This window comes from Bos grunniens, chromosome 6 (genome assembly GCF_055505025.1).
Source record: "Bos grunniens cultivar Pamir isolate PY7600 chromosome 6, Bosgru_T2T1.0, whole genome shotgun sequence".
In the NCBI taxonomy this organism is placed as follows: Eukaryota; Metazoa; Chordata; class Mammalia; order Artiodactyla; family Bovidae; genus Bos; species Bos grunniens.
Genome location: NC_141170.1, coordinates 95707066 through 95728797, shown reverse-complemented (window position 1 = coordinate 95728797; position 21732 = coordinate 95707066). Strand labels below are relative to the sequence as shown.

General features: G+C 36.6%; 1 protein-coding gene across 2 annotated transcripts in view; it reads right to left on the bottom strand.

Annotated features, from left to right (window-relative positions):
- Positions 1 to 21732, bottom strand: part of BANK1 (B cell scaffold protein with ankyrin repeats 1) — a 321586-nt gene that overhangs the window by 51137 nt on the left and 248717 nt on the right. For both annotated transcript variants that reach the window (XM_086406760.1, XM_086406761.1), the window contains exon 8: positions 1353 to 1431. In XM_086406760.1, the coding sequence (XP_086262886.1) occupies positions 1353 to 1431 (79 nt within the window). The remainder of the gene's footprint in view (positions 1 to 1352; positions 1432 to 21732) is intronic.

Genomic DNA, 21732 nt, shown 5'->3' with positions numbered 1-21732 from the left:
TTTACATCACTTTCATTACCACTAAAATGATAATAAATCATTAAAATGATATTAAATGTATAACTTTAAAATTTAGTGCATCAATTGATTACATTATCATTTAGCATGATTTTGTGTTCTGCCCTAGTGTTTGAAGAGTTTACTGATTTTGCCAAAGTATGCTAGTTAAGGAATTGCATTTAATATTATTTGATTTGCAAGTCATCCCATCAGTTGAAAAACTGGTAGGCAGTTTTGTGGAGCATCAGCTGTGACCTGTTCAAAGTGCAAATGACTTGAGGTAAGAACAGGAGAATTTGGAGCAGAAGTGTGAATAGTTCCTTCATGAAGTACAGAATATTAGGGGCAAATGGGAAGGCAGCTGTTTCAAGGTTTCTTAACAGAGTACTACTGGCATTTTTGAGAAGATAATCCTGTGTTTCCTGGGGCATGTCCTGTGTATTGCAGGATATTTAGCAGAATTTTTAGCAAAACTCCCTTCTCAACTCATGACCACAACAAAAATCTCCATTCACTGACATGCATTCTCTGTTGAGAACAGAAAATAGTGCTCCATTAAGAGCCACTGTGTTATTGCGACAATCCAGGGGAGAGCTGATGCCAGAGTGGACGGTGTGATAGGGTAAGGAAATACTGGCTGTATTGTGAAGGAAGAGTTCACGGTACTATCTGACACATTGGAAGTGGGATAGGAGAGAAAGTAAAAAAGGGTGACTCCAAGTTTTGGGACTGAATTGAACAAGGAAGAAATCTTCATTTTCTGACATGGCAATATCAGCAGGTAGAGTGGATTTGGGCATGATTGGGGGCTTTCAGATTTAGAAATGTTGAGTGGGAGATGCCCATCAGACTAGCCCAGTGAGCAAGCTGTTGTGAACCTATGGAGTCAGGCATGATGGGTAGAATTATGTACATGGAGGAAGATTCTGGTTGTCTTCAGTCGTTATATATAGAATTACATTCTATTACAGCTAGCGGGGACCTTAGAGAGAACTAGTGCAAACTCATTTCTTATCTGAGAAAACTAAGGTCTGAAAATAATGTGACTTTGTTTAAAAAAATCAAAAAAATATAGTTATCACAGAACATTTATATCAGACTGACTAGTGTACTTTCTTTGGGTAGGAAAAACTGCTGGTTTGATTATTAAACACTGAACTTGTTAGAACTATTTAAATTAGCGAGATAATGTAGTAATATTTCTACCAGATGATATGCTCAAAGTCATACCATTAATTAGATGTCGTCCAACGCTCTTTGTGTTTTTCCACACTCTCTTCAGTTTGACTTTACCAGTTACAAATACCTTAATTTAAGTGTTATGTATATATGTAACATAGAGGAGCACTTACTAGGAGAACATGTAGAAAATGAGGTAATACCCTCTTCATAGCGATTTTCTTGCTCATTATCTCTGCTAACTTCTTGGATCTGAAATAAAGGAGTGTAACTTTCAATAACATGCATTAATATTAATAAACCTGTATTTTTTAATATACCAAATGGAGAACTGATACATGCAAAAATAAGAATTAGTTTTTAAATTCTAATTTAAATACTTTGATTATATATCTTAGCTATTATATTTGGGCCATCTATAATTTTTTCAATGAAACATAGTATTAAAAAAGTGTAACTAGAACAATATAACATTCATAATAAACAATAAATATATTTTAAATGGAACTTCTTGCAATACTTTTAAGATCCACAACAATAACTATGAAATTTTTACAATAGATAACTCCTGAATAAAACTGAATCGAACTATTTCACTTAGAAACCATAAACATTGCTTCCTTTGAACATTTCTGTATCTTTTACCAGTTCAAAAAACAATTAATTACATCAAGGATTAAAACACAGTGAAAGGCAGTGAAATTTTAAAGAAGTTTCTTTAAAAAGAAAAAGGAAACTGAGTAAAGGAATTTATGCTCCTCTTTCGTAAATCAGTTCCACTACAATTAGAAGTGGGAATTGCTGAGAAAGCATAGGAACCTGCTTTATTTTCTCTGGAATTGCTGTGCTCAGTTGTTCAGTTGTGTCCAAATCTTTGTAGCCCTATGGACTGTAGCCCACCAGGGTCCTCTATCCGTGGGATTTTCTAGGCAAGAATACTGCAGTGAGTTGCCATATCTTTCTCCAGGGGATCCTCCTGCCCCAGAGATCGAACCCATGTCTCCTGCATCTCCTGCGTTAGCAGGCAGATTCTTTTACCACTGAGCCACCTGGGAAGCTGGAATTGCTAGCCTTTGCTTATAATCTCTGAAGGAGGCACGAAATCTAAATTACTGGAACACATTGGTGGTTGTAGAGAAAACTAAGTAATTCCAGTGACAGTTTTATTTGGACAAAAGCATGTTGAGAAAGAGATGGAGCTTGGTTGCATTAGCATAGATCACATTTTGTTACCAAGAACTCCAAGTGATTATTCAAACAATTTATGCTTTTTTACTTAATAAAACTGATGGAAATGATTAGGCCATTGCTCTACACTTGGTATGTCCCTTTAAAATTTAGAAGTGTTCACATTAAAGCATTATTAAATTTATAACAGACTTGGTGTGCAAGGGTATTTGACTTGCATCATGACTTCATCAATTTGATTTGTTACCCACTTTGGCCAATGAGAGCTCAATGGAATTTATTTTATCTGTTGTTGTTGTTGTTTAGTCAGTCGCGTCCAACTCTTGCCAACCCCATGGACTGTAGCCTGCCAGGTTCCTCTGTACATGGGATTTCCCAGGCAAAAATACTAGAGTGGGCTGCCATTTCCTACTCCAGGGATCTTCCCAACTCAGGGATGGAACCAGCAGCTCTGCAAGTCTCCTGTATTGCAGGCAGATTCTTTACCACTGAGCCACTGGGGAAGCCAGAAGCAGCACAGTCTTTGACTTCCATTGAAATCTTGAAACTAAAAAATCTCTTTAATGTTTTTATAGTGAGCTTGATGCAGAAGCTCATTTTCTTTTTTTTATTGAAGTATTAGTTGATTTGCAATGTTGAGTTAGTTCCTGGTGTATAAAAAAGTGACTCTGTTTTTCATATACATATAACATGTGTTTCACATTCTTTTCTATTTAAATCATATTTTCTCCTTTATGGACTCAATTAAATGCTAATGTGAAAAGTCATGTAACTTTACTACAGAGATCGACAAGTTGGTTGATGTCTGTATACTCAGTATTAAAAGCATTGTTGATATGGCCATTTTTTGTTTTCAGTTAGCCTGACCTCTATATTTCACAAAGTAGATCAAGAATATATTTTTAAAAATCTATAATATTAAAATCACACCAACGGAGTTTTTACTAGTTGAGTAACAGGAATGCTTTTCAAAGATTTCAGGAATTATGTGAAAATTTCCTTTATCCTATTCACAAACCTAGACACCACAAGCTCAAAATCAGTCTCTTAATAAAGAGACTGTGGGCAACTGTGCAGGGGTTTATGTGTGTGTGTGTGTGTGTGTACTGAGGTTGAAACCTAATGGAATAATTTTTACATTATAACTTAAGCTTTATGGCATTTATATAAACAAACACAAAAGCCTAAAAATGTCTTGAAGGAAATGGCTTCCAAATACAAAAAATAGCCAAATTGATTGAGCACTTTCATAATTATTATGTAAAACTGGTATTTTGTATAATCAGGCTATATAGAAAGCAATTGTTTTCTCAGGAATGAAAGGATCTCTAGACTTATTTACACTGAAAAAAATTGTGTCTTTCTAGAATTCTTTACACTTACAATCATATTTACTATGGAAAAATGTGTTATATCTAATGACATATTAATAACTGGTAAAATCAAGGATGGCTCAAAAGTATGATGGCATTCTGATGTCTAAGCACTTTGATACTCTGTTATGTGGTGCAGAGGACAGAGTGGATTTTGAAGTCTTTCCTCAAACCTTAAGGCCACCTCCAGCCAGTCTCCCTAAGGGGTGACACACAGGGCTGGCAGCTTCTGGTCTCAGATCCATCAGTTCTAACTACAGTTGTAAATTTCAAGCTTGCGCACCTGACCCTTTTAACTACATTCCAGCCCTATATGATAATACTTGTTTCTAATCCATCACAGTTGTGATTGCATTTGTGAGGTACCAGCACCCTTACTGAACCAGGGCTTCCTTGGTTTCTAGAAGGTAAGGAATCCACCTTCCATGCAGGAAACCTGGATTTGATCCCTGGGTTGCAAAGATCTCCTAGAGAAGGGAATGGCTACCCACTCCAGTATTCTTGCCTGGAGAACTCTATGGACAGAGGAGCCTGGGGAGCTACAGTCCATGGGGTCACAGAGTCAGACACAACTGAGCTACTAACACTTTGACTTTCGCTTCACGCATGGTTTGAATTCAGCCATCTTTCACTAAAATGTGAATGATATAACTAAAATCCATTCCTTGCTTAAGGTTGTAGCTGTAAAAGTAAAAATGTTATTGTCATTTACAATTATGGAATCCAAAGTCTGAAAGGAACCTGAACAACTAGTTTATTCTCTTGTTCATACACTGATATAATGCTGAAACTATGTGTCATAATAAAACTGTAATAATTTGGATATTTATCCAACAAGTTTGTTTTTAAATGTGGTCTATGCATAGAGAACAGACTTGTGGTTGCTAAGGGGGAGGAGGGTGGCTGAGAAAAGGACTGGGAGTATGGGGTTAGCAGATTCAAGCTACTATATATAGATGGATAAACAAGGTCCTACTGTATAGCACAGGGAACCATATTCAATATCCTGTGATAAACCATAATGGGAAAGAATATTAAAAAATGTATATTTATGCATAACTGAGTCACTTTACAGCAGAGATTGGCACAGCATTGTAAATCAGCTATACTTCAATAAAAAATATTAAATATAATCTATGGTCTGCACTGTCCAGCCCTCTTTATAAACTGGCTTTTCCTGGTTTCCACACTTGTCCCTCTTTTATTCTTACAGAATGTATCCTGTCTGGGAGATCTTATCCACTGCAATGTCTTTAATTTATATCTCTATCATGATGATTCCTAGACATGTAATTTGCTCCAAATTTTTCTGGGGTCTATATTCTAGCATTCAGCAAAGGATACTAGAATAACTATTCACAGAAGCAAAGGGAAAAACCTGAAGGGAGGAACAAAAATCAGGAGAGACTATACTTTAGGTTAAATATTTATGTCCCTTCAAAATTCATATGTCAAAATCCTAACCCTCAAAGTGATTGTATTGGGGGTGGAGGTTTTTGGAAAGTAATAAGATCATGAGGGTGGGGCTCTGATGAATGGGATTAGTGCCCTGATAAAAGAGACCTCACAAAGATTCCTTATCCCTTCCATCATATGAGGACACAGTGAGAAGATAGCTATCCATGAACCAGGAGGAGGGCCCTCGCCAGATACAAGATCTGATGGCACCATGATTTTGGACTTCCCAGCCTCTTGAACTGTGAGAAATATGTGTTTGTTGTTTATAAGCCACCCAGCTTATGATATTTTTGTTAGAGCAGCTTGAATGGCCAAAGACAGAGAATTTCAAGTAATCCTTGCTTCACCAAGGGTAACAAAGGAAAGTTCTGAAAACAGTTTCTAAACATTTTAAATCAAGATCATTGGTGACCCTGAGTAGAGGAACTACAATGGAACTGTGTGATTTCATCCTGGATTGAATCTTGGGGAGTAATATGGGAGTGAAGAATGGAGGGCATTATATATACAGAGTTTCCCTTTAGGATCTATGATGTGAGTAAGGGTTACAGGACAACACGCCTTAAGACTTGTTTTTAAAACAATGAGTTAAAGATGTTACTGAAAGAGTGCATTACTGCAGGTCTTTTTTCTATTCCTATAATAAGAACAAAAGCATATACCAGACATAAATGTAAAGCTTTGCTACTGACAATTATAAACCCTTGAAATCAGTTTTAGTTTCAAAATCCTAAGTTTAAAAAATGTAAACTTCTGTAAAGGAAACACAAAATACCAGTATGTCAGAAATATAAATCATTATGGTGTTTTGAGTACTCCAATTATATCAAATGTTTTAAAAACATGCTTTAATTTGGAGTAAAACTAAATAGAAGCTAAATAATGGATACATTTACATGTTTCCAAGTTGACAGATTGGAGTCAGTGAAGAGGTAGCCAGGTTTACATTTATGTTGACTATTGCTAACAGCCGTCTTTTTTTTTTTTTTTCTTTTTTTTTCTGAGCTTTTGATAATTTGAGTGAGGGTCAAAGAGAACCAAATGGAAAAATCCAAGCTGAGTAATAAAAGGTTAGCATTGTCATCATCACAGTGTTGCACATGTCATTTATCTAAAAACAGAAAACCAAGTGGTTTCTGAAATCGAAGCCAGAAGCAAACATAAAACACCACTTAGAGACCCAGCAATTTCCCCCAAAGATTATACTCTTCAGTTGTTAGATAATAAGCATTATTTGACAAACAAGACAAAAGACCTCTAAGTTTATATTATCAGAAAATAAGTGTTCTTTGAACAAATTAAATAGAAAGGTTCTTAAAACTTATACTGTTGCTAATCTGTCCCCAGGAGGTGTTTATAAGGCTGGAATAATTTCTAGCTTTGACATATAGAATTAGAAGAGTCAATTCTATTGATCAGAGAATTTAAAATATGAAGGATCAACAGTCAGAAAAGATGAATCATAAATTAATGAAGACACGGTAGAAGAGCAAATAAAATTTCTAGCCTCAAACCTTCAGTTTGAAGGCAGGTAAAATTCAGAAGAGGCTCTTCTTTTGGGGAAAAGTCACTAGAGACAAAGCTGTTTTTACTAATTATAAATATATAGATTTATATTTTTTTGATGTGGCAACACACCATAATACTCTTAAGTATTCCCATTTTAAGTTTTACGTTTAAATTGTGGAATGCAACTAGCAACCCCATCAATATCATTTAGTAGCAGAGCAGTATCTCTTAATCACAGAAACCTGTGAGACACATATGTATCCTCAATAAATAATTTTGCTTATTAAAAGTCATTTTCACCCCATCTCAATTTACTAGCTTCCATTCAAATAAGTTACCAGACCTTTACCATTCCCACTTAGTTTTGATGAGTAAGTACATTGACAGGATAGATACTTAGATCTTACCTAAATATAGATCTATTTAAGAAACAGAAGAATATATATTTTTATGTACCAAAAACAACCAAAAGTTTTACTAGATTTGACAATTTAATAATAGAACAAACCTATTGAAAGTAATATGCAGTGCATTTAAGGTAAAAACAAAATGGAAAACTTTTGTGGTAGGAAAAACAACATTGGTATATGTTAAAGAAACATATTTCCCCTACTCTGGCATGTAAAATCAAAATAGAAGAGAATCAATAAAACTAGTAAGTTCACTTTGGGAAAAAAACATCATATTCTTTAGTCCAGAAATCTGAAAGCTTTTAACTTGTAATAGTGAAATAAATTTTATTTTGTGGGGGCCCCAACCAAAACACTAAAGCTGCTACTGTTTCTATTCTAAAATTACTGTAAAAAGAGCTTCATCCCACTTCATTCTGCCACTGAGAAGTGCAAACATCTTGTGAGGCAGTAGCTTAGCATTTTCACGCTTCAAGTGATTTGTTTGGCAGATTTCAGTTGCTTGTGAAAATAATTCCTAATCTTCGTATTCATAGCCTAAAGGAAACCAGGGCTAGTCTAATGGAAATCAGGGTGTGTCTGATATCCATTTTCATCTAGAAGTACCTTCATGAGTGTGTAATCTTACATGAAGTTTAGATAAATTAGTTTAATGAAATTTATCTTCAGCTTTACATATCTTCTGAGAAAGATTTTTCTGGTTCTTAATTTAGACAGTTATTCATTTCCAAATAGCAGGCCATGGCATTTGCCTGAAGAGGGGTTTCACAATAGAACATATAAAGTTTAAAATAGCTCCTTAAATTAAAAAGAAATTCCTCTATACATATGGTCAATTTATCTTTGACAGAACAACAGAGGCAATACAATGGAACCAAGAGAGTCTCTTCAACCAATGGTGTTGAAACAAGTGGACATCCACATGTGAAACATCAGTCTAGACACAGACTTTATATCCTTCACAAAGTTAACCCAAAATAGATCATAGACCTAAAAGCAAAATTACAAAACTCACAGATAGTAATGGGAAAAACAGACGATTTTGGTTATGGTGATGTCTTTTTAGATACAACACCAAAGCAAGTTCCATGAAAGAAATAGTTGATAACCTGAACATTATCAAAAATAAAAACTGCTTTGTAAAAGACAAACTCAAGACAAACAGGAGACAAGCCACAGCCTAAGACAGAATATCTGCAAAAGATACTTCTGATAAAGGTCTGTTAACAAAGTATATGAAGAACCTTTAAAATTCAACAAGAAAATAAACTGATTAAGAAATGGGCCAAAGATCTTATCAGACACCAGAGCAAAGAAGATACACATGTGGCAAACAGGCATATGAAAAAATGATCCCCATCTTTCCCATATGGTATTATGGAAATGCAAATTAAAACAACAATGAGATAGTTAGATTCCCTGAGGATTCCCAATCCCTTTGCTGGATCCCCAGACTGATAAGCCTGACATGGGGCCCAGAACCTTCACAGCAGTGGGAAAACTTTGACATTATTGCTCTCCAGGTTGCTGGTTGCTCATCCGGCAGGTATGGGATTTGATTTTATCATGTTTGCGTCCCTCCTACCATCTCATTGTGGCTTCTTTGTCTTTGGACATAGGGAATCTTTTTAAAGTGGGTTCCACTGTTCTCCAGTTGATGGTTGCTTAACAACTAGCTGTGATTTTGGTGCTCTTGCAGGAGGAGATAAGTATACATCCTTCTACTTCACCATTTTGAACTGGACGCTCAGAACACAGATTTTTAGGGCAGTGAATAATACTTGGCAATGAAAATCTTGGATATAGGTTATTATACTTTTGCCTAAACGCACAGAATGTATGACCCCAAGAGTGAATAATAAGGTGAACTATGGACTCTGGGTGGTTACAATGTTATGAAATTAGATTCATCCTTGGTTGAAAAAAAAAAAAGACAAATCTGGTGAGTGATGTTGATAATGGGGGTGAGTATGTCTGTGTAGGAGCAGGGATATACGAGAAATTTCTGTATCTTGCTCTCAGTTTTGCTGTAAATCTAAAACTTGTCTACAAAATCAAGTCTGTTAAAAATTTAAAAGAAATTCATATGCAAATAGATAGTGGATTTAATGTTATTAATTTTGTCTGCAAGAGCTCCTGAAACTGTTCAGGATAAAACTCTATAGAAACCAATAATGGGTTAGCACATACAAATATTAACATAATGGTTGAATCCCTAGGTCAACTAGCTTTCTAACTATAAATATTATGTTTAGATATTTGAATCACTTTACATTGTTATGGATCATGTAATTAAAATAGTAAGATAAGGATTGAGGTACTTTAACTGAGATTTGCATTTATGAACAGCTGAACTAAGCGAATGAATAAAAAATTAACAGCTGAGCTAAGTGAATGAATAAAAAATTACATATTATACCCTGTATTTGAGGACATTTGGAAGTTTTATAAAGATATATTCCTCACTAAACCACTGAATAGCTTAGAAATTCATCAAACTAAAGTAATGTCAATTTAGTTTAGGCAAAATGCTATCCCTACAGAATTGCAGCAATGGCAATGGGGCTGTATTTTTTTATTTACTTATTTAAAAACATTTATTCAGAACTTACTAAATATTAGAAACTAGGCTAGTCTGGGAGCATAATGAAGGATAAGTTAAGTTTAAAAAAAAACACAGAAAATATCCACATACATATTCATAATACATATGATAGGTACAATGGCATTATTATTAAAAATAATAACTTATATAATATTTACAATGTATTAGCACTGGTCTGGTGGGCTACAGTCCAAAAGGATCACAAAGAGTCAGACATGACTGAGTGACTGAGCACATACATACACACACACAGACACTCGTCTAAGTTCTGTATTATGTTAATTTATTTTAGCCTCAAAACAATTTTATGAGATAGGTTTACTGTTGTAATCCTCACTTAATGACTCAAAAAAAACTTACAGTGGGGTTAAGTAACAGCTAATGTCTCTTGTTAGAGGGCTCAAACAATAGGAAAATAAATAAAAAGTGTCTACAAGAAAGAATATGTCGTCACCTAAGATGGCAATGAATCAAGAATCATAGAGATTCACAGAACAGATGCATGCATGCTCAGTTGTTAAGTCGTGTCCAACTCTTTTGTGATCTCATGGACTGTAAATCAGGCTCCTCTGTCCATGGGATTTTCCAGGCAAGAATACTGGAGTTGCCATTTCCTACTCCGGGCGCTCTTCCTGATCCAGCGGTTGGACTTGTGTCCTCTGCATTGCAGATGGATTCTTTACCATTGAGCCAATAGGGAAGCCCCATCATAGGACAGATAGCTGACAAAATTTTGGAAGAAATGCACAAATTTCAGGGCTGTGGCTGGCACTGGAGACACCTTTGAAAGATGATTAAAATATTTAAAACTGGGGGCTGGGCGTCATGAGCAAAGTAACATAATTAAACGTGGGCTTGGGAAAGCACAGGTTGTGTTTGGGAAACACTGGATCATCCTGCTTGACTAGCAGGTAAGAGCAACAGATGTCTGTTTACCGGGTGCACAGAATCCCTAGTTGCCCAGTTCTGTCTCCTCAGTATTTCTGGCCCTCAGGCCAGGTAGTGGGGAGCCAGGCTGTCTGTCCAGTTGGCCTGTAAAGCATATGCTGAGTACTGTCTTGGCTATTGTCTGAATTACAAGAAAACAGAAGGCCCGCTCTCAGTCCCCACGGAAGAGATGGTCAAAACAGCAATAATGGCCTTTGAAAGCACACACAAATATCATTAAACCATATCACGGCTGTATAGATGCCAATACGTGTGTGTATGCTGAGTTGTGTCCAACTCTATGAGACCCCGCTGACTGTAGCCTGCCAGGCTCCTCTGTCCATGGAATTTTCCAGGCAAGAATATTGGAACAGGTTGCCATTTCCTACTCCAAAAGATCTTTCTAACCCCAGAATCAATTTGCATCTCTTGCGTCTCCTGCATTGGCAGGCGGATTCTTTTACCACTGCACCGCCCGGGAAGCCCATAGATGCTGCTAGGAAAGTGCTAATGGGGACAGTGAGGTCAGGGATAGAGGTGGGGAGAAAACACATGCAACCCAGCAAAGATACTCCAGGCTTCCCTTTTCATTTCCTCTCCTGCCGTTGAGAAGCAGGAGACAGCTATGTTTTCACATTTGGCTTGGATACAAATGCAGTGAAAATATCTAATAAACATTTCTTGTGTTCTGAGAAATGAAAAATGAGATGAATGGAGATATGTTCTAATCAGAGAATCTTGTTTTAGGCCCAATCTTTCAGAAGAAAAAAAAAACTGTTGTAAGATGAAAATGTTAGAAGTAAGAACATATGGGTTGCACAGTGATATCGTTTGATAACTTAATGGTGTATGTCTCCTTGGTAGCACAGAACAAAAGTGTGTGTGGCTCTTATTCCTTCTAAATCCACCTCAGGGAATGTATACAATTATCACAAATGGGATAAGAGAGGCAGAGAAGTTTTTAAATGGTTGTTCAAGGGCACTAAATGAAGCCAGTTTCTTCTAATCAGGGTTTTATCCACAACTCTTGAGATACACAAGATACATGACTAGAAGCGCTTCTCTCTATCTTGCTGCCAAAGAATGAGATGCAGATGTCATGATTTAGGAAGGTTTTGATTACAGTGTCTACATTTATAAAGTAATTAATGATTTTCAAAGCAGTTTCACATATATCACCATCTTCATATCAACACTGCAAGTCAGGCACAAGGAGACTTAAGTGAAGACAGATGAAGAGATGGTGGCTTGTCCACAGCTTACAGTGTATAAAGCAGAGATTCAAATCCAGGATAACCCAGGAACTGGGGGGTTTATATCCTGTGGATCCTTGTCAAGTGTTCTTTATATTATGAATATGTTGCTTTTTATTAAAACTATTTGTACCAGGTAAATATGACATTAAAAGAGATGGAGTGAAAATAATATATTTTTGGAAACGAAACTCTTTACTCAATGAAGAAATCATGTCTGACTGCAGATCAAAGTTCTATAAATGATAGTGGAGTTTAAAAATTTATGTTGGTGGTAAAAATGAAGCTAAAATTCAGAGGCTCTATCTTTGACTAATAGACTATTTTCTAGAGAATGTGAATAGGAGAAAATTATGGAGTTAATCCAAAAAAACCTAGTAATCAATTAAATTCTATTATACAGTTTAGGATGAAAGATGACCTCTATGACTTCAAAATTATTAAAACATAACTCTATTTCTAAAGATAGAAAAGTCTGTATTTTACTGTTTATTTACCAGCAATTGAATTTTCAAGAAAGTGTAACTCTTTCCAGTGGAGAAACATTTTTATCAGGTAGACTTAACCTGCTTTTTGATAGATGTAATAAAAAGATAAATGAAAGTAAAATTCCACACATTATAGTTATATTTGTTTTATGATAGTACATTTTGTGATAGGAAGACTATAATTTACTTAAAATTGTGGTTTCATATTACCTTGCTTCCCTGGCCTCCATTACCACAGCAGATTTTATATCCATACTTTCTTTCTTACTTCCTGAGTCTTTAGCCACATTTCACAGATAAGCCAAAGCACTTAGCCACTGGACACTGGTTTATCTCTGCAACACAGTACCAACTTCTGTTTGACTGCCTCTGTAAGCGTTATTATTAACCCTTCCAGTGCAAAGCCTATACAGACAGGTCATTTGCTAAAACAGAGATGTTGGATTTGTGCTTGTTTCTTTTAATCACTTTTATCCGGTCACATAAACAGCCCAGATATGCATTTCCACCTCATCAAATAGTTAACACATGATAAACAGATGTCAGGCTTTATATTTTAGGGGTTGTATTTCTTCATTCTTATTCTTTTCAGACTTGCCTATTAGCTCAATGTTTTCTTTCTTTTCCTTTGACTTTTAAAAAGAAATAAATGAAACCACAGAATGACAGGCTTTTTCATATAATGAGTTAACAAATCTCTACTGTTATCTAAACTCTAGTTTGGTGAGACACTTTCTTTAACCAAATGTAAAGCAGCATGATTTCAGGTGACCCCTATATTATCCTTTTGTGAATCAGAGGATGTGTGGGCCAGGTGTACTAAAGATAAAAATACAGTTCAGAAGGCAATTTAAATAGCTCATATGTTCTGGGAAGATTACTTGTCAGGAAAATCAGGAAAAAAATGAATTTAAAATTATGACATCCTACTCAGATACCTTGTTATATGTGGCTGGGTAAAGAACTCCACTTCACATCTAATGTCCATGTCTTATACAGTAAAACCTATATAAGAAAGCACTGGATATTTTCAACCACGGAAGTGTTCTTTTCATACCTTACCCCATCCTGGAAAGGATAACCTAGATTATTGCATTTTAGGAGGCTGAGACGAAAGATAACTAAGAAGAGGAACAGTATCAAATAGAGTAGTGATCTTGGCTCTCGATGCACATTAAATTCCCAGCGGGAGCTTTCATAAACTCCCTATTTCTTGGCCCCATCCAAGACCAACTAATTAGAATAATCAGAAATGGGACCTAGGCTGAAGTATTCATGAAAGGCTCTGCTGAGGATTCTACTCTGCTTCTAGCATGGAGACCCATGAGGACAGTGAATACAAGCACAGATTTAGAATGAGATAGCCTAAATTCATAGTGGCTCCTGACTATTGACTATGAACAAGTTATTGAATCTTTCTCAGAACTAGTTTTTATCTATAAATCAAGTACCTACTACTTTGGGTTGTTTCAAGGGTTAGATGAGCTATTTCCTGTCATAGATTAAATACTATTTCTACTATGCACATGCCAAGTCTCAAATTGCAGTTCAGTTCCTGTACCCCAATCCCTGATGGCATTCCAAACTTTCATTATAAGATCACCTGCTGAATTAGAACTTTATATTTTCTTTAGAGGCAGTGCTGTGATTTCTTGAAGCAGCAGAGCAACGTGATTAAGAGCATGGACACAGGAAACAACAGCTAGGTTGAAATCTTGACTACATCTTCTTGTAGCCCTGTGACACTGGTCAAACACTTAATTTTTCTCTCCCTCAATCTGCTCATTTGTAAAATGGGTTACTAACATTATCTGCCTCAGAGGATTATTGTTGGTGAGTAAATGTATTAATATACACAAGATAGATGGGGCTTCCCCAGTGGCTCAGACTGTAAAGAATCTGCCTGTAATATAGGAGACATGGTTGGCTACAGTCCATAGGGCTGCAAAGAGCTGGACACGACTGAGCACCTAACAAACATGCACATCATGCTGATGATAATGTTGCTGATGTTAGTAGTGAAATCCTTTACTGATGTTTCAACCAAAGGTGTTAATTTTCCAAATCTAACACTGCCCACTGGATCTTTCCATCATTCTTAGCGGTTCTCCCACACCATGTCCACTAGAACTACATTGGAGAATAATGTTTACAAAGATAATTTGAAAGGATATTCTCTGATTTCTTTACCAGTTCACAGATTTTTTTGGAAGTGATAATTCAAATCCATAACCACTTCTTGAAAATGGTCTGAAAGATCATGTTCTAATACTGGTTAACAAGTAGTATCTTCTTTCCATATGCATTTATTTTATTAATGTCTAGGTTGTATATCATATGGTTATATAACACTGATGTTGATACTAACAGAAAAGAATAAGAGAATTCATAAATTACTGCTCTGCTACAGTGCTAAACAAAAAAAAACAATCTTAATGACATCTGTAGAGATCTTGAGTAAAGAGGCATTTGACATTCTCTGATAGTGTTGACTATCCTATTTTTAGCATTTTGTGTTTTTTGGCACTTTAAATCAAAATTTAAGATTTAGAAAAATGCTGTACCAGAGAAACATAATGTAATTCATGAATTTAATCTCTGTTCCCTAACTCTAACTATTAGTGTTTCATCACAACCACAATGCCTATTGAGGAAGCACCTCAGAGTGTCAAGGGTCCAGCTGGAGATCACAATTAGCAGCCGATGTAAGTGTTTACAACCAAAGCTGGGAGATACTTGTCACAAGGAATTCATCATAACGTATCTCATACCTGACAAAAGGCACATTAATAATCTTTTATTGCTTTCTATGCTTTGAGGGCTTTAATTTTTCAAAAGTCAAAGAAGGTCTTTTCACGTTATTTTTACTTGACCCTTAATGTGCCAAAAGATATACTTTCGGAAATAAATACTATTATGAGCTACTGAAAACACCTCCAGGCAAACACAGGCAACTTATTAACCATGACTTTATGAGACTTCACACATTGCATCTTGTGGAAGGCAAATAAAACCCTTATATCTGTCACTGCCTTTTTCTTAATACTTCACAGCTGCCATCCAAAAAATCCCTCTGCTGAAGCTTCTGGCAATGGCTGGTCTATGAAAGAGAAACGAAATGCAGAGAAAAAGTGATTACAGAGTTATATTTTCCATGGGGTTGCAAATGCAGGTGTCAGGAGCTTCAGTAATGTTCTTTCTTTGTCCTTTGCCAAGTGTGTTATCTCTGGAAGAGACCAACACCAACCTTTCTTTAAACAGATGTGCCTCAGTGGCCAGCCTGAGAATCACTATCTGTGCTGGCGAACTTATGGCCCTGCACACTGGAGGCAGGATCCATTCATGTGTTCATCCATTCAACAAACTGAGTGCCTGCTATGTGCCAGGCCAGGCAGTGTTGAGAATAGTAAGGATATAGCAGTAGATAAAATATTATGAAGTTCCTGCCTCTGTGGAACTTCATTCTAGTGGAGGACAGACAAATGTTGTTTATAAGAACCTGCACCGTGTTTTACGTATAAATTAGTGTAGACTGGGGTAGTTGGGGAGGAGGGTTTGTTCCGAGGTGTTAGTTTGCTTGTGTGTGTTTGTTCAGTCTCTCAGTTGTGTCTAACTCTTTGTGCCCCATGGACTACAGCCCACCAGGCTCCTCTGTCCATGGGATTTTCCAGGCAAGAATATGGGAGTGGGTTGCCATTTCTTACTCCAGGGGATCTTTCCAACCCAGGGATCGAATCCACATGTCTTGCATCTCATGCACTGGCAGACAGATTCTTTATTACTAGAGCAATTTGGGAAGCTCTATAAATTAGTAAACATATAATTATTTTTAAAAAGGTCTTCCTGTAGCTCAAACAGTAAAGAATCTGCTTGCAATGCAGGAGATCTGGGTTCAATCCCTGGGTCAGGAAGATCCCCTGGAGAAGAAAATGGCAAGCCACTCCAGTATTCTTGCCTGGAAAATCCCATGGACAGAGGAGCCTGGCAGGCTATAGTCCATGGGGTCACAAAGAGTCAGACACGACTGAGCAACTATTTTTAAAAAAGGACATACTGTCAGAGTGAGATTGTTTATTTTACATAGCTCAAATAGGTCACACATATTTGTACACATATAGCTATGAAATATATACTTATTTGAGTATGAAGCATAGACATTAATGTGCGTATATATTTCCCACTTCACATGCATGCCCTTGCTGGACCTGTCACTCCATCACCATAAGTACACGTGTTCTCTATTCTTAAAAGGGGGTGGACCTCTGTGATCTCCTTGAGTAAGGAGTAGCCAGAAGAGCCTCTGTATGACTTCTGAAGTCAGCCATGAGAATGACACAGCTCTTGCCTGACTTTCTCTCAGGATGTGCACTCTTGAACTCAGTGAAGCAGTCTGTGAAACATGGGCATCCTTACCCATATGGAGAGGAACAGAGCTCAGTGCCCAGCCCAGTGGAGCTCTCAGTTCAGAACACCAATTGCCAGGCATGGGACTGAGCCATTTTTCAACATGTATTCTCCAGTCCTCTTTTGAGCTATTCCAACGGAAATTATTGGAGCAAAGATGAGCGAACTTTTTGGAGCAAAGTTTTCCTACTGAGCCTTGCCCAAATTTCAGATTTATGAGCAAAATCAATCTTTATTATGATCCTAATCCACTAGGTTTTGGGGTAGATTGTTACACAATAATGTATAGCCAGGACAACACATACACATGTGCATAAGTGGTCAACTGAGTGTGCTCTTTTCAACTTTAAGGATTAGATAGCAAATACGAGGAGTAACTAGAAAGGGTCCAGTGATCTGTCCACCATAGAGAGTAAAAGCAAGAGCACGGCCCTTGTCAGCAGTGTTACACCCTCAGGTTCAATCTGAGAGAAGGTCTGAATATTTTCCCTGAAATGTCTTTGAATGCTGTATTCAGGTTTGCCCAGAAAGGCACTGAACCTGAGGTCAAAATCATGTACTGAAGCTCTACAAGTTAGTGATGTATAACCTTGAACCAGTCACTTAACCTTTAAAAGTCGCTTTATGTGTATGCATATAAACATATACATAATAAAACACGTATTTGTATTAATATTGTCATTCACACAAGATTGCAAAGGTAACAGCAGTAATAACAAATGCTAACATTTTGGGGTCTATATTATGTGGTAGGCACTGTATTATGTGCTTTTCATATGTCATCGTGTGTTCTTAAAACTGTTCAATTTATTATGTACGGTACTAGTATTATCTCCTTTTTCATTGAGGAATAAACCAAGTTACTGAGAGATTAAGTTACTAGCCCAAGATCAAATATTATTAGAGTGGGATTTAAAAACTTTGTCATTCATGCACACTGATTTTGTCTACGTGCTGTTGTTAAAAAACAAAACCAAAAAAACAAAACAGCAAAACAATAAGTCTTTCAGCTAGCAGAATCAGGGATGTCTTTAACTACTATGAGGCATATCAGTTCAGTTCAGTTGAGTTCAGTCGCTCAATCGTGTCCGACTTTTTGTGACCCCATGGACTGCAGCGCACCAGGCTTGAGGCATATTAAGTGATATATTCATGAAAGGTGTAAAGTTCTGAAAATGAATAAGTGAAAATAGATGAGGATAGGATTATACACACAGAAAAAGCAGAAGTACTACAGGAAATTAATTGAGGAAGAATTTTGGAAAGATTTGATGCTGCTAGCACTGCTCATACCTTCCTAACGTGTGAAACTAAAGAAGAAAGAAAGAAAAAAACAAACAGAAGACTTGTGAGATAGGCAGCCCAAATGCCATATTTTTGCTCTGAAGAGTAGGGCTTCTGAGAGATGGATTGGAAAGCAAACATAAAGGAATGAAGCAAGGGGCGTCTCTCTTGGTTTTGGTGTTCTGATGCCATTACTTAGATAAAATCATTGAGCTTCCACATTTTGTTTCCAGGGCTTTGTGACAGACTTAGCTAGTGATACCCTATCATCCAGTTGGATTTCATGAAGAATGCAGCCCAGTGTTCATCCCTGTTGGTTCCTATTTTATCCTCCCAGGTCTTGGTTCAAACCACTCTGGTCATAGATCTTCTGTTTATGATTTTTATACTCTTTATAGCCTGTACCCTCCTCCCTGGAGACTGACAGTGATCATCTGTGGTTGACTGCCATCCTCATTCTGACTTTTAATTCTTTCTTGTTGTTATGGTTTCTTAACACTTCTCTTATCTTTCACCTCTGTATTATCTGGTGCCTTTAAGGAAGGAAGAGGCAACAAAAGAAAAACCTTGAGTTTTTTAAAGGGACTTCACTACACATTGTTCAAGCTCTCACTCAGATTATGTGACCTCTCCATTGTCTGAGTCTCGGGAATGGACATGTTGCTTTATTCACACAGACTTCAGGGTTGCTCCTTCGATATTTTAGAAATCAGCCATTCCGTGGCTCATGTGTGCCTTTGTTGGGTATTCTACAGGAGTTGGGCTTTCTACCTACTGACTCCGGTATTTCTGTCCCAGCATCAAATGTAGCCATTCACTGGGACGGCTCAGAAGATCATTTAGGGCTTGGTCTAACTTTGGAGGGCTTTGTAGATGGTGCTAGTCATAAGTAATCCACCTGCCAGTGCAGGAGATGCAAGAAATGAGAGTTCGATCCCTGGGTCAGGAAGATCCCCTGGAGGAGGGCATAGCAACCCACTCCAGTATTCTTGCCTGGAGAATTCCATGGACAGAAGACCCTGGTGGACTATAGTCCACGGAGTTGCAAAGAATCGGACGTGTCTGAGCAAATGAACACACACAGACACACACACACACACACTTTGGAACAACACCTCCTCCCCAACTACCCCAATCCACAATAATTTGTACACAAAATACAGTGCAGGTTCTTATAAACATTTTCCACGGCTGCTCCCTGTGTGTTAGAACCTATAGTCCAATCAGTTTGCACAGGCAGAAACATGAACATGGTGCTTGTGTTTGCAACTTCCTTTTTCACTACTAAGTCCTTCAAATGCTCAATCCAAAACTTTTGTTAATTTTACTTCCTAAATATTTAAAAAATTTACCAACTGTTTACCACCTTCATGATTGCATGCAGAGGAAATCTCCTCGCTTACCTGAAGCAAAGCCACACGTATCTGTTTCTTCTCTATTTCTCTTCCTTTTGCACACTTCTACTTTCTTCACCCACAGGTGATCCATACTACAGGGCTTTTCTGGTGGCTCAGGTGGTAAAGAATCTGCCTTCAATGTGGGAGACCTGGAGTCAGTCTCTGGGTCGGGAGGATCCCCTGGAGAAGGGAATGGTTACCCACTCCAGTATTCTTGCCTAGAGCATTCCATGGACAGAGGAGCCTGGTGGGCTGCCATGGGGTTGCAAAGAGACGGACACGACTAAGTAACTAACACACACAGAAGAATAATTTTTGTCAAATGAAAATCTATGTCACCTCCCTACCCTCTTACTTAAGACCCTTCAATGATTCTTCAATAGCCTCAGGATAAGAGGATTATACATCAATTACAAGGAAAGCCACATGTCTTGGCTTGACTGGAATAGTCCTAATTTGTTGCAATTTTCAATTTATTTATTTATAGCATAATTATTAGTATCATCTTTTTCACTTTTGAAAGCATAGTAGTTTAGATAATACATTCTATGATTTACCCAGTTTATAAAGTCCTTTGTTGATTTGCCTGTTCAGGATTATTTCCACTTGTTTAAGCCTCCGATTATCTGAGTAATTTTTCTAGAAATACTATTTCTTTCATTTCTGAGTCTTTGCACATTCTAGTCCCACTATATAAAGGGCTTTTCCTGCTTCTTGTCTGGCTCACTATTCCTCATTGTTTAGGTACCCTGAGAAAATGAAAAAATTTTTTCTTCTTCCCCAAGACTAAGATATTGAATCTCTTTTGCATTCCCATAGCTTCCCATATCCAGTTCTATAGTAGCACTGGTTCTACATTATAGTTGTTTATGTATCTGTTTGTTTTACCCACTAAATCGTAAACAGCTTAACATCCAGAAACTGCATTGTCATGCTTGCTGTTGCATCCCAGAGTGTACACCACCCAAGATGCAAGTAGATTCTAGAAAGATATTTCCTAAATGAATGAACAGTAAATAAAAGAACAAATCTAAACTCTACTAGAGTTATCTTGGAAGAGTAGCTATATATCCAGGCAATTTAAAAACTGTTTGCTAAAGCATCAATGCTTTATTGATTTCCAGCTTCTCTGAAGGAGGGGGAACTCTTTTGAATTAGATAAGCTTCTGTTCCTTTCTAAACGTGGAATACACTATATTCACAGTCTTTTGTGTAACTTTGTTAGGAAACTTCAGCCTTGGCAGGCCAAGGCTGTGAATATTTTAAATGGGAACCAAAACACTCCAAGATTCTTTCACAATACACTTTTTTAAGTTGGTAAATGGAGTAAAGGTATTATTAGAAGTTGTTATTTTCTATTTGTCAGTGGTAGACATAGTTAACAATCCATTTTGAGCCTCACTTTAACTAAAGAGAACATTTAGTGAGTGATTCATAGATTCTTGGAAGACTGTGATTTAAAACAAAATTATATAAACCTCAAGATATATGTGTAAGTAAGATAACAAAAGTTGAGATAGACTGTAGTAAGAACTTCTTGCTATTGGATGAATTTACTCATCAAAATATAAACAACTGGATTCTATATCTCAAATGAATCTAATCTTAAAAGAAATACTTTTGCTTAGCAAATTAGGAATAAACATAATGGTCATAAACTGACAAAATATATCAATACTAATAAAAACCCTATAGAAAACATCACAAAAGTTTGAAATACAATGGCACAAAACATGTCTTCTTGCTATCACTACTTCATTCAAGACTGACTGTTGATCTCAGCAAAACAAAGCAAAGAAAAATTAAAACATTGAGATTAATAAAAATGCTTATAAAATTATTGCATGCAAAATTGATAAAATGATCAATTGCATTTATATATGCCACTGATAAAGAAAAAATGAAACAAATACATAAACAACTATAATATAGAACCAGTGCTACTATAGAACTGGATATGGGAAACTATGGGAATGCAAAAGAGATTCAATATCTTAGTCTTGGGGAAGAAGAAAAATTTTTTTCATTTTCTCAGAGTACCTAAACAATGAGGAATAGTGAGCCAGACAAGAAGCAGGAAAAGCCCTTTATATAATGGGACTAGATACCATTAGGTACTATTTAAATGGGATTAGATACCATTAGATACCATTTAAATACCATCAAAATATTGAGCATTTAGGAATACATCTAAAAAAACATGTGCAAGGACTTCATGGTAAAAATTATGTCTTTAATTAAATATGTCATAAAAGAT